General features: G+C 40.2%; 1 protein-coding gene across 5 annotated transcripts; it reads left to right on the forward strand.

The window, feature by feature from the left end:
- Positions 1-667: 667 nt before the first annotated feature.
- LOC149315821 (CMP-N-acetylneuraminate-beta-galactosamide-alpha-2,3-sialyltransferase 2-like) lies at positions 668-12,674 on the forward strand. 5 transcript variants are annotated; one of them, XM_089514209.1, is made up of 8 exons: positions 668-975; positions 3,916-3,968; positions 4,581-4,929; positions 7,197-7,387; positions 8,297-8,476; positions 8,991-9,036; positions 10,137-10,256; positions 11,689-12,674. In XM_089514209.1, the coding sequence occupies exons 3-8, from the start codon at positions 4,648-4,650 to the stop codon at positions 11,854-11,856; spliced, it is 987 nt and encodes a 328-aa protein (XP_089370335.1). In that variant the 5' UTR covers positions 668-975; positions 3,916-3,968; positions 4,581-4,647; the 3' UTR covers positions 11,857-12,674. The 5 variants fall into 5 exon arrangements, with proteins under 5 accessions (XP_089370335.1, XP_089370331.1, XP_089370336.1 ...); XM_089514210.1 differs by lacking the exon at positions 668-975 and adding an exon at positions 2,272-2,293; XM_089514205.1 differs by lacking the exon at positions 3,916-3,968.
- Positions 12,675-12,762: the final 88 nt, after the last annotated feature.

Genomic DNA, 12,762 nt, shown 5'->3' on the forward strand with positions numbered 1-12,762 from the left:
CGAAGTTCCAACAGCAGCTAACGCGGCGGAAAGAAGGAACTGGGGAAAGAGCGGGAAGGCAGGGGCCTTATAACGGGTGGGCGGAGTTACCGCCAAAAAGTTGCCTTTTGTTGCAAAGTGTACTTTGCCCAGTGATTCCAGAAGTTTCCGACAGTACTGCGCAGGCGCAGTAAAACCCATTTGTATGATTCGCAGAGACCACGAAAAAGAAAGGGATGGATGTCCAGCAGAGCTGATAATTTCTAAGGAACTCTGAGGTTCTTCTCAACAGAATGTGAAAACCTATCCAACACTAGAGGCTGTGGTACAATTAGGTGAATTGAGTATCTGGACTTAATGAACATGCACTGTTTAGATGGAAATATGCATTATTTCACTTACTTTAAAATGTGCTAAGCTACGTTTTCCTGATTCTTGTGAGTGGGACCCTGGCGTTCTTCCCCAAAGTTTTGCCTGAATAGCATCACTGTGCCTACGTTCCCTCCAAGGTGCTTGGAGCATGTTTGGAGCAAAATGGCTGTGACTCACCCAGTCAGATTTACAGTAACTGAAGAACGGAGCCTGGAAAGACGTTGTGGCGAACTGCCATCTTAATCACATACCGTCTGTTTTGGTGTGTCACATCTGCAAATACATATGGGAAGCCACTGCTGACTAGGCTGCAGAAAAACTGATCCTTTCTATACCTTAAACAAGGCAGTTTGGTTTTAAAAATGTGTATCCTGTGACTGACTGTCTTGTGGTTGCTGTTGGGTGTTAACTTCCTTTTAGTTTTGCAAGGTTCCTGTTCAAAATGAGGATGTCAATATGAGCCATTTTCAGCGCACAGCCATTCAAGGATTGTAATTCTTCCATCAGAATATTATCTTCAACGAAGGAAGGATACACGATTCACACAGGAAGGGAGGTACAGTTCATCTGCCTGCCTTTTCAACCTGTCTTTCAATTCAGATGGTGCTGTCTTATCTGAGTAAGGTAAGCACTCATGGGCAGCACTATGACAAGACATTTTTAGAGCTTCTAGCGAGGGTCTGTGACTGTTTGTACCCCTGTTTGATGCATGTCATCTGTCATGCACATCTGTTTCATGTCACCGGACTTGCACATCTGTCTGTGGCTTCTATACATACACCCAGACTGAATTTTCTGGGCTAATCCTGCTCTAATGTGGGTTTCCAAGCTACTGTAAATGTCACATTATGTCCCTCAGCAATGTTGTTTATGTAACATGGTGGCAGATTAACCCTTGTTCTTTGAACATGCATTAATTTTGAGAATGCAGGAGTGAAGTTTTTGAATTTCATCTGAGACAGTTTGAATTATAAGTCAAATTGGGTGAAAGAGCCAATAATGTAAGTTTTGTGTGTGAAAAACTTGTTCTGACCCACTGAGTTATCATGTTAATCTGGTGGTTTACAAAGGACAATCAAATCTTCCACTTGCTACACCACTTTTTTGCCTTGCAATTTTTCATAATTTAATTCGGTCACAATATGGAATTGCTGTGCCATAAGGATGTCTCAGACAGATATAGAGTGAAAAGTGCTCTGTGTGTATTTTTACTTCGTGAAATAAACTATTACACTATTGCATCATTCTTAGATCCAGTGTGGTGTAGCTGTTTTGAATGTTGGGCTAGAACTCTGAGAAACCAGGGTTCAAATGCCCAATCAGCTATGGATTATCTTGTGCAAGTCACACTCTCACAGCCTCAGAAGAAGGCAACAGCAAATCCCTTCTGAACAAATCTTGCCAAGAAAATCCTCTGATAGGTTCATCTTAAGGTTGCTATAAATAGGAATCAACTTCAAGACACACAACAACAATTGTATGCTACCAGATTCCAATTGCAAAAGGTTTAGGCTTTCTTCAGTGTTCAGGCAGCTTATTTGATGTCTTCCTCCATTACATGGGTTATATTGAAACAACACTGAAAAGTCCATGAGGTCTCCTTTAATATTAATTGACTAACTCTCTGTGGTTCATCTATGGAATTTTTACCAGTTATGTAAAAGATTTTGGTGGATAAACAGAAAAGGGAAAAAAGAGTAAAGTTAGTCCAAATAGAAAATGACTTTGCATTTAACATGCAGTGGAGTGTGTGGGGTAGTGGAGGAAATAAATGTTAATTATGAGAGATGCAGTAGGTGACATGGGAGAGAGTTTAACCCTTTCCTCGCCTGCCTTTTAGTTCTAGAGAAACTGCAACTGGCATTTTTGTGGCATTTTCAAGATCTTAGGGCAGAAATCTATATCTTCATTCTACAAGAAATGGAGAAGCATATTTTTCCAAGTGAGTCATTTGGAAAAAAGTTTTTATAATGACTTCTGAGCAGTGAGGAAGAGCTCACTCATGGTCTGGGTGCAGCTCTACTCTCTTAGAAGAAGAGGAGTTTCACTTCAGCTACTTCTGCTAGGTGTGGCTGCACAGTGTTTATCATACAAGTGAGCTTGCATACTTTCAATTGGATGCATAGATGTCTGGAGTAGCGGTCAAAGCAGCATTCACATTGGCATGGAGTCTTATTCTGCGTAATGGAAAATAAGAACCTGAGGAAAGTCCTACTAAATCAGACCAAAGATTTATCTAGCTTAGCACTCTGTTCCCACAGTGGCCAATCAGATGCTCACTGGGAGCCCACAAACCCACATAAAATCCCTCTGCTCAGAAACTGGCATGCAGCTGATACCAGGAAGTGGGGCAAGTTGGTTTGTAAGATGGATTGGAAATCACAAAGACTGCTACCAGGTGTAGAGAAGCAGGGCTGGTCCCACCATAGCCAGAAGAAAGCAGAGGTCAGGAATCCTGACCGTGAAAGTAAGGTTCTGGGAGAGAAAATTGTGTGGGCCATGCAGCTTGCCCATAATCCAGGTCTTAGCTTGCTTGCATCCTCAAGTGTAGTGGAGGATACTGTCCTCTCGCCAGTGTTGCCCTAAGATTTCATCTACCAGCTTGGGTGGGGGTGGGGAAGAGACACACCATCTTCACCGCAGGCAGAAAAATGTCTTGAGTCAGTCCTGCTGGGCAACAGCAAAAGAGGAGCAGCAACTGTGATTTTCCTCTCTTCTCTAAGGTATGTTTATATTTGCTGAGAGACAATTAATGCATGGGAAACAGTTCCTAATCTGTCAGCCCTTCCTTGCCTCCTCCTCAAACCAACCCCCGTCCCCACTTGCCTACAGGAATGGAGCACAGCACAGCCTCCTTTCTCTGTACCCAGGGATACAAACTGATGACCCACCTGCCAAAGATGCATGTTCCTCTCTCCCTTCTACTTCATCCCTGTTCTTTTCTTTATGCTTGTCTCACCGTTTTCTATACCATTTTTTCCGCTTTCTTCTTTGGCAGCTGAAGCCCAGTCTGATGTATGTTTAATAAATCTGACTAAAATCAATAGAGTCAACTCATTGCTAAGGGCACACAGAGTGCTGCTTCTTTAATTATGTACATATCTGTATCTCTTGTTTCTCTAAATACATTCATTCTTTTATCCCTCCTTTCCCTTCTTCTCTTAATTTTTTAAATTACATATTTGGCTCCCTTCTTCTCTTAATTTTGTGTTTTGTTCTTTCAATAGCCTCTTTTTCCCATCTGATTTTTAAAATCAGAAGTTAGACTTGCTGTGTTTAGTAGGACTCACTCCCAGATAAATGTACATAGGATGAGAAAAAATATGAGTGCATTTAATCAATCCTGCATACCTTTATGAGTAATGGCATGACAACCACTACTAAATAAGAGAAAGCTGTATGAGTATGGCTATGGACACCTATATAATATTCTATTGTTATATTTTAATGACAAAAGCACTGCCTCCAATGCCAAGGAGGACTAAAGACATCCTAAAACAGTGCTTACAAGCCCCGTTTCTGTCAAATGCCTGAGAAAATTATTTGTGGTTGATCGTTTCAAAGGTCACCAGGAAGTCCAACACTGTCCAGCTTTCTGGCTAGGATCTGCCACTGAGGTGAGTGAAGTATTCTCTTCTCTATTGCCAGGCTTGAATCCTGGTTAATTGCTTGGAAATTATATTAAGGTACAAATCACACATGTCATAGCTGTAGAAAATGAATCTGACTTTAGGCACTTTGTTTCCTGGTGTACCTTTCAGGTATTGAAAAATACCATGTGTATTTTTAACAAGAATTATTGATATACTTATTTGTGTCTGACAAATGGTAGTATATGATAGTATCACCATGCTATATAAGGCATTGCCATCTTATATCTCTAGGTTATGTTGACTCAACACTCTCTGTGTGTTTTAGCCTTCTGAAGATGTGTTATTGTAATGGACGTTCATGCACACACAACATGGGGTGCATGAGATAATGGAGAAAGAATGGCACTTGCTTTGTGAGTTGCTGAGATACTCAGCAAAGAGATACAAAAAGGGGGGGGGGGGCAATCCAATCATCACATTTGAACAGAAGCCCCTTGGAGCAGAAAGTTCTATGTGGCCAATAAAGTTATAGCACATCACACAACTGGAAGAGTTAGGTTTTTTTAATGGTTCTGTCTTTAAAATATAACATGTCTAGAAGCACAACAATTATTATTTCCATTACCTCTCTTATAGATTACATCGTATCAAGGCTGGAAGATTTCTTAATTATAAGATGCAAACCAAACAGATGGGATGAAGGATGCTACTCAAGAAAAAGCTGTGGGTCATTTTAGTGCTGTGTCTTTCAGCTTTGCTGTGGAAGATGTACATATGTATATACATGAACCCTTGGCCTCCTTCAGAAAGCTCTGCACAATGGTCATCCATTGATTCCTTTCTAGGGCAAAGAATGTGCAACTGTAACAGGTGCATCAACAATACCCATCAGGACTGGTTTTGTGATCACTATGATGCCTCAGTAAACTGCATGCTAACTCGTGAAACCCAAGAGATGCCCCCAGAGGTTCTGTTTTGGTGGCTGGTGAGTATTGCCTCATTGTGTGGAATTAGACAGAGAATTTCCCCATAAGACAGAACAGATGAAGAGAGTTGTGTTCTCTACATTTCCCCAAATGGTTAAAAGTTCTAGAGCAGTAGCACCTACCCCCAAGTTGCCAAGTAACCCTACATCCAAACCACTACAAAAGTGCAACAAAACACAGTGGTTCGGCTATTTGTCTCCTATTTTGTAGCCCCCAACTGAAAACTGATTGATTTATTTCAGCTGAAAGAGATGGAAGGCTTAAAAAGGTTCTGAAAAATGAACGGAGATGTATTGTTGGCTGTTCCTATTCAGAGGATTTGGTACATTATTTAACCTGTTGCCCTTTGTATAAAGATGCTAGGGAGCGTTTTATTTTACCCTTAATAAATAATAAAATGTTTTCAAACTCATTTAGCCTGGAGAAGAGAAGGTTAAGGGTGATATGATAGCCCTGTTTAAATATTTGAAGGGATGTCATATTGAGGAGGGAGCAAGCTTGTTTTCTGCTGCTCCAGAGACTAGGACCCAGAGCAATGGATGCAAGCTTCAGGAAAAGAGATTCCACCTCAACATTAGGAGGAACTTCCTGACAGTAAGGGCTGTTCAACAGTGGAACAAACTCCCCCGAAGTGTAGTGGAGTCTCCTTCCTTGGAGGTCTTTAAACAGAGGCTGGATGGCCATCTGTCGGGGATGCTTTTAGATTTCCTGCATGGCAGGGGGTTGGACTGGATGGCCCTTGTGATCTCTTCCAACTCTACGATTCTATGATTCTATGATTCTACTTTACCTCCTTATGGACACAGATAAATATGTGACCTGGTGCGTAGCGCTGTTTGCTCTTGCTGCTAAAAAGACTAGGAAGAAATACATAGCAGAGATTGCTGTTTCCTGTAATGGGGATAACTTGATCTAAAAGGGTCCAACTGCGAATTTTAACATATTCATGTTATCTAAGTTGTACATAATGGTTAATGTTAAACTTTTGCTATCTGATACAATTTGCTGTATATTGTTTTTACAGAAATTTTATGTGTATTGTATTATTACTTTGATTTTGCAATGGCCATTGGCCAAAAGCAATAAAGTATGTATGTATGATTTACAGCTAAGCCCAAAAAGTAAATTATTGCTAAATCAATACTAGTGCTGCCTATCAAGGATGCAAGCATGGGATAAAAAATGGCCCTTGACCCTGGTACAGTTGCCCACTCATGTTCTCAGCTTTAGCTTTCTCTGCTTTTCTGTATGATTCATTTAAAAGCTCCAGCTTTTCTTTCATTCAATCCTCAAGCACAGAACATTGTGTCTATATTTAGAAGGAACAATGAGGAAAGACTTTTAGCTGTAGTATCTGGCAATCCACTAGAGAAGAAAATGTGTGGAATGACAAACTGATAGAAGCTGTTTTGCTCAAAAAGACCTCCTGCACTTTAAAATCATAGAATCACAGAGTTGGAAGAGATCCCAAGTGCCATCCAGTCTAACCCCATTCTGCCACGCAGGAACTCTCAATCAAAGCATACCCCCAAAATGGCCATCTATAGCCTCTGTTTAAAGACTTCCTAGGAGGGAGACTCCACACTTTCATAGAATCATGGGAGTTTTTCACACAGCTAAAAAATCTGACTTACCTTTCCCAGTTTGAACCCTCTTCCAGGATGCAGATGAATATTATCACTTGCATTTTGGCGCCAATAATCTTCTTGCCTAAAACCCACCTAAAACATGGCTAAAATCCAAGCTCAGCTGGTTGCCTTGCAAAGTCAGGAAACTCTTGATTTTGCAAATTGGCCATGCACAGCTTCTAGCCAGGTTTTAGGTGGGAGGCATTATATGTCTGCACATGAATTTGCCCACAATTACTGCCTGCATTATCCACTGAAAGCTCCTGCACTTTTATATATTGGTAACAAAAATAATCAAAAACAGTTTCTTCCATTTGGAAGCATCAGCATTAACCCAGCCTGAACAATGCTGTCATGTTCAGTATGTTACTGGCAGAGGAAGAATCATTCTCACACAAGGCATTGACCATTCTGGCTAAAAAAATATCGATTTTTTGTTACAATACAATCACTAGCTATTGTTTCAGAATTGTTTGCAAACAGTCAACTGTGCTATCAAAGATACCTGTTTATGAATTCTGCTTAAGCAAGCAATTCTACTGCAGATCAATCTAGCCAAAGTACTGAGCAGGAAAGGTACTGTTTGAAAGCAGGGTCTATTGCCCCCCCCCCCAACGTCTTCTTTTTTGCTCCCCTAGAAGCTGCAAAGATCACAGGATGGAAACCAAGTACAGAAGATAATAAAACGCCTGTTCGAGATCTGTCCATCTCCCAGTGCTAAAATCCAGGACATTGCCCAGTGTGGAACATGTGCTGTGGTGGGGAATTCTGGGAGGCTGAGAGGTTCTAAATTCGGGGAAAAGATTGACTCTCACCATTTTGTGCTGAGGTAAGTGGAACAGGGCAGATCCCAGCATTGGTGGTGACTCATGGCCTTCAGCCTAAAAGTCTTCTAAAACCAATTGGTTCAGAACTCTGACAAGAGTCTCTTTTTCAGTGGTCAGCAGGAAGAGGGAGGATGGTGGCAGATTAAAAGGAATGGATGAAACAGAAAGAGGGAAAAAAGAGACCCCACTTACCTTCCACTTTGGCCACATCCAGAATGTGACTTCTAATAGATTGCCCTATCCGTTGATTTAAGTCTTGGTATCTGTGTTGGTTCAACAAATTCAAACATGAAGATAAAAATAATGATACAATTATAGTTTAGTTGAGCAAAACATGCATAACAGATTGGAAGTCAGCCTTCTAACTATGGAGGGCATATTCAGGCTTAATCTCAGGTGGGATGATGAGTGTTCCTGCAGGTGACTTGTAAAATATGGTGGCCTGGATGTACAGTCGGCCCTTCTTATAAATGGATTTTTTATACACAGATTCAAGCATACATGGTTTGAAAATGTTCAAAAAAAGTATAAATTCCAAATATCAAACCTTGATTTTCCATTTTTTATAAGGGACACCATTTTGCTATGTCATAATTAATGGGACTTGAGCATCCACGGATTTTGTTATACACGGAGGATCTTGGAACCAAACTCCAGCGTATAACAAGGGTCCACTGTATTCTGATGGTTGTTCCAACTACTTTTTCTAGTTGAATAAATATGGCTACATAAAGAATAACCTTTACAAAAGTGAATATCATTATGTATCATTATGTTGAAAGATAGGAGGTGCCTGAACAAGTCTCTGAAGTAAGTCTCTGAACAAGTTTTAGATCAGGCTCTAACTATCTGCAGGTGTCTGCCGATATTTTGTCCATATGCATCTGATTGATTTACTTATGTACTCCAAGGATCAATACGGCACCAACTGCTGGCTTTGAGGAGGATGTTGGTACAAGAACCACCCACCATTTCATGTACCCAGAGAGTGCTATGAACCTTCATTCTGGTGTCCATCTTGTGCTAGTCCCCTTCAAACCTCTGGATCTCAAATGGCTAGCCAGTGCCTTTTCTTCAGGAGAAATACAGCAGTGAGTACCTTGCCTACTAGACTACAGTATAAAAATCTAGGCAGCAATAAAAAGGCAGCAAGACAATAGGTTTCCATTTATTTTAGTCTTATTTTCTTGTATAAAGTACTAATGCCTGTATGTTGATTACATTCTATGGATTTCCCTCCATTAAAAGTGATGAAGAGCAAACTTCCTATGAAAGGAGGTTTATGGTAAATTTCAGTAGGAAAAGTCTTGAGTTGATCCTGGGAACCCTCATCTAAACTACTTGATGTTTACTGCAGGGTCCAGGTAGTGCTGGAATACTTTCCCTCAATGACATAGCTCTGAATTATAGCAAGTTATTTAGAAATAAATAGCAGGAAGTCACCAAATCAGTCTCTATTAAATGACAGGTTGACTGCTTTATCCCTGGCAGCCTCCATGTGCCATAGGAGGAAAAGCAAAAAGCTGAGAAACAGCTTTTGACTGAAAGAAGAGGGTAGGAGAATCATAAAATGGTAGAGCTCATATTTTCTCTTTCCTTTCACAGCACATACAGAAGAGTCAAACAATTCATTCAAGCAGATAAAAACAAGGTAAGGAGTGGTTAAAGACAGCAATATATTCAAAAAGTCCATGTAATGCATCTCTTTTTTTATTCCTTCAGTTGTTTTTACCTTATGGAGACCTTCCTTCTGAGGCTGACTGAGTGTGACTTTGCCCAAGGCCACCAGTGAGTTTCCAAGGCTAATCAGGGATTTGAACCCTGGTCTCTAGAGTCCTAACCTAACATTCAAACCACACCATACTGGCTCTTGTAGCTGGATAAAGAGGCCCAGACCCACTTCCAAAGACCCAGAACACCATCTGTATCCTGAGTAGAGCAGGAATGTTCAGCTAGTAGCATTAAGGCTTATGTTTTTTCCAACTCTGGCTGATATGACTTCGACTGTTTTGTAACTTCCTAATTACTCCTAAGAAATATGTGAAGGAAGATGCTTTCATGTACTAGATTGTTGTTGTTGTTGTTAACTGTCATCAGGTTGACCTCAACCTATGGTGACTCCCTGAATAAGAGACCTTCAACCGTTATCCATGTCCCTGCTTAAGTCTTGTAAACTCAGAACCATGTATAAGATACTCTTTTGCTAATGTATCTTAGCATAAAAGTGTTCCTGAAAAGATCTTGCCTTTTTCACTCTCTCTTCATGTCCCTTTCCTCCATATGTATGTGTATAGGATTCTCATCTCTCACAAAAGAGGGGGAAACTGCAGAGTTAGAGGTGGGAACAGTACAAGTTAAATCCCTCAGTAACTTCCCACAAAGTTATTGAGTCATGTGGGTTGAATTAGTGGGTGGTGACAGTTGGATAGAATTTGGGGGTCCTCCTTCCTAACCAAGAGCAAGAGACATGATCTGAACCCGTTACATGGTACAGTCCAGCCAAAATCTGGCCTTCCTAAAGCAGAACTGGGAAGCTTTTGGCCCAACATGTTTTGGACCTCCATTTCCACAAGTTAATGGTTAATGGTAAGGGACTGTGGGATCTGCTATGAGAGAAAAAAGTTCTCACCTTCTGGTCTAATGGGACCTGTGTCCCATCCCCAAAACTGCCCCACTATTATAGCTAATGAATGAGAGGATGTGAATCTATTACGAGATCACTTCAGATTTAAATTTCTCCCTATTTCCCAGGTACTAATAATAAACCCTGCCTTCCTGAAATATATCCAGGATAAGTGGACTAAGCATCATGGAAGGTATCCATCAACTGGATTCACTGCCCTCATTTTTGCCATCCATACTTGTACACAGGTAGGTACCACCTACTTAAGACGGAGGTTGTTGCTATTGAGCTGAAAAGCAGTTTAGTATCAAACTACTGTACGTCTTGGGTTCCTCCCTTAGGCTATGTTGCAGAAGTAGCTCTTGATTGACAAGAGACAACTCAGAAAGCACACATGAGAGAGTCCCTCAAAAACATAGTACCCACCTCCTTTGAAATTAGAAAGAAAACTGCATTGGCCATAATAGCCAGAATCCTGATGGAGACAAACACTCCTCTAATCTGGATTATTCAAACTCATGGATTTTAAAATTTGTTGTGGAAGGAGCCATTCAGTCAGTACCTCCATGTTCAACAAAAGACCTGCATTTGCAACCAAGGCTGCTTGGTAGTGTCAATGTGTGTCCCCACCCCTGGGCAGTTTCTGCAACTGGGAGAAAACAGCAGCTGTTGTCTTTTCAAATCTCCAGCATATTCTAGAAACTGATCTCTAGGGAAGAGGCAGAAAAGAAGCCCTGCTCTACAACTGTCAGGCAAGATTGCAGCTCTTGTGTTCTGACCACCAAAATACACAATAACAGTGCAATCCACACTTTTCTCAACTTCACTAGACAAAATCAAGTTGGCAGCATGTGGTATATTCAGCAAATTATCAGGGGCTGCGTGACTCTCCATTTGGTGTGAGGCGGATTTGCTTCACCCTTTTGGGTGAAAGAAAAACAGGTTTGCTGTAGATACCACAGAGCTACAATCTGTTATAGGATCAGTCCTGGAGGAAAGCTACATACTAACAAGCTTGCATTATTCTCCAGTTTGTATGTAAAGACCAAATAGATATTACATTATATATGATCACAGCTGCCTGTTTCACATTTGCAAGATACTGGAAAGGGGGAAACTCTCATATATTTGAAGATTGGATATTAAAACTAAATGACCTAATGATAATGAATAAACTAACAATGATGATTAATGGCAAATTGGAGCAACAATTTCAAAAGAAATGGGAAAAATTAACAAAATCTGGGATCAGTGATAAGAAGGGGAAAAGAACCTTATAAAACATGTATTGTGGTTAGCAATAATAATATGAAGATAATTGTTAACGAAATGAAAGTTAGCAGATATATATATAAGAAAGTAAATATAATACTGTACTTAGAATAAAATTTCAATCAAAGGCAGGGAGAATATGGGGGAAGGCGAAATCATTCTGCCCTGACATAGTTATTCAAGTTTTATTTTTGAATGCAGCATTAGTTTTGTTTTTTGTACCCTTCTCTGATGAAGCCTTTGTATGATATATGAGTATTCAGGGACAAAAAAGAAAAGAGGAAAACTTTGAAAATTATAAGAATGTTGTATTTTAACAAATAAAATAAAAAAAATGCAAGCAAATGTTTCTTGTTTAAAATTACACAAGTCCATCTGTTGATTTTTCTCTCATGCTTTGTGTGACAGGTCTCTGTGTTTGGTTTTGGTGCAGACAGTGATGGGAACTGGCACCACTACTGGGAAAAGAACCATTATGCTGGAGCATTCCGTAAGACTGGGGTGCATGATGCCAATTTTGAACTTGGACTCATTGAAAGACTTGCAACTGAGGGCAAAGTATTATTTTACAAATAGCTTGCTTCAGTGCCTTGCAGTCTCTGTGTTGCATGCAGGGGCTTTTTTTTAGGAGGAGTGAATTGTACACACTACATTGGATTAAACTGCAACAGAGGGTGAATCTTATTGTATCTAATAAATATGGTAATTAGGAACGTATATAAACATAACACACAGAGACACATATATTGTACTATGGATGTTCCATGTGATGATTATTTACTGGCTTCGGAGAAAAAAGAGAAACTGGAGGGGGTTCTTGTACCTAAGCATCTTAGGTATTTCTGTTTACTCTAAGTTTGAGGTTCTGTGATCTTCAGAGCACTGGTGGTCTCTGAGTTCAAGTTAGGTGATCAAATGTACACCAGTTTAGAATATCTGTATTTGGCCTCACATTTGATTTACTTTTTCTGATAATGAAAAGCAAGGTTGTTTAGACCAGTGCATGTAGTTCTGCAAGACTGGATTTTCATCACACGTTCTCAAGTCTAAATACAGATGTGGGAAAAATATCAGATCAAATCTATGGCAAAGATTTTGAACTTCACCAAACGGTGCTCACAAAAGCTGGGGTTTGGGGTACAGGGCCCCCATGAAAGTGGAAAAAACACAAATAAAAAAACAACACTTTTATCTGAAAGAACACCTCTCTAGGAATTTCTAGGTCCTCCAGCACAACCTCTGGAGGACACTGATCATGCTGTCAGACCTAGGGATTGCTATAGAAAAAATATTAATCAAATACTTGAATAATCAAATCCTCAAAGTCAAAGCTTCAAACATGGAGGGCCGACTAAAGTAGCTTCTTATTTTTCTAAGGCATACACAAAGATCAGGGGTTTACTCAGTGCAGAAAAATGTAACAAGGGACAGCAAGAGAGCTGGGAAGTGAAAATCTGATGTGGAGCAACATTTTTAGATGTA

Source organism: Sceloporus occidentalis, unplaced genomic scaffold (genome assembly GCF_023333645.1).
Source record: "Sceloporus occidentalis isolate IW3139 unplaced genomic scaffold, rSceOcc1.0.p SCAF_3, whole genome shotgun sequence".
NCBI lineage: Eukaryota > Metazoa > Chordata > Lepidosauria > Squamata > Phrynosomatidae > Sceloporus > Sceloporus occidentalis.

Excerpts from the sequence above, each read along its gene's own strand:
- LOC149315821 (XM_089514209.1), top strand. The coding sequence starts at position 4,648 with ATGCTACTCAAGAAAAAGCTGTGGGTCATTTTAGTGCTGTGTCTTTCA. Across the intron at positions 7,388-8,296 it reads TCTCACCATTTTGTGCTGAG|GATCAATACGGCACCAACTG; the intron begins GTAAGTGGAACA and ends ATGTACTCCAAG. Across the intron at positions 10,257-11,688 it reads CCATCCATACTTGTACACAG|GTCTCTGTGTTTGGTTTTGG; the intron begins GTAGGTACCACC and ends TTTGTGTGACAG.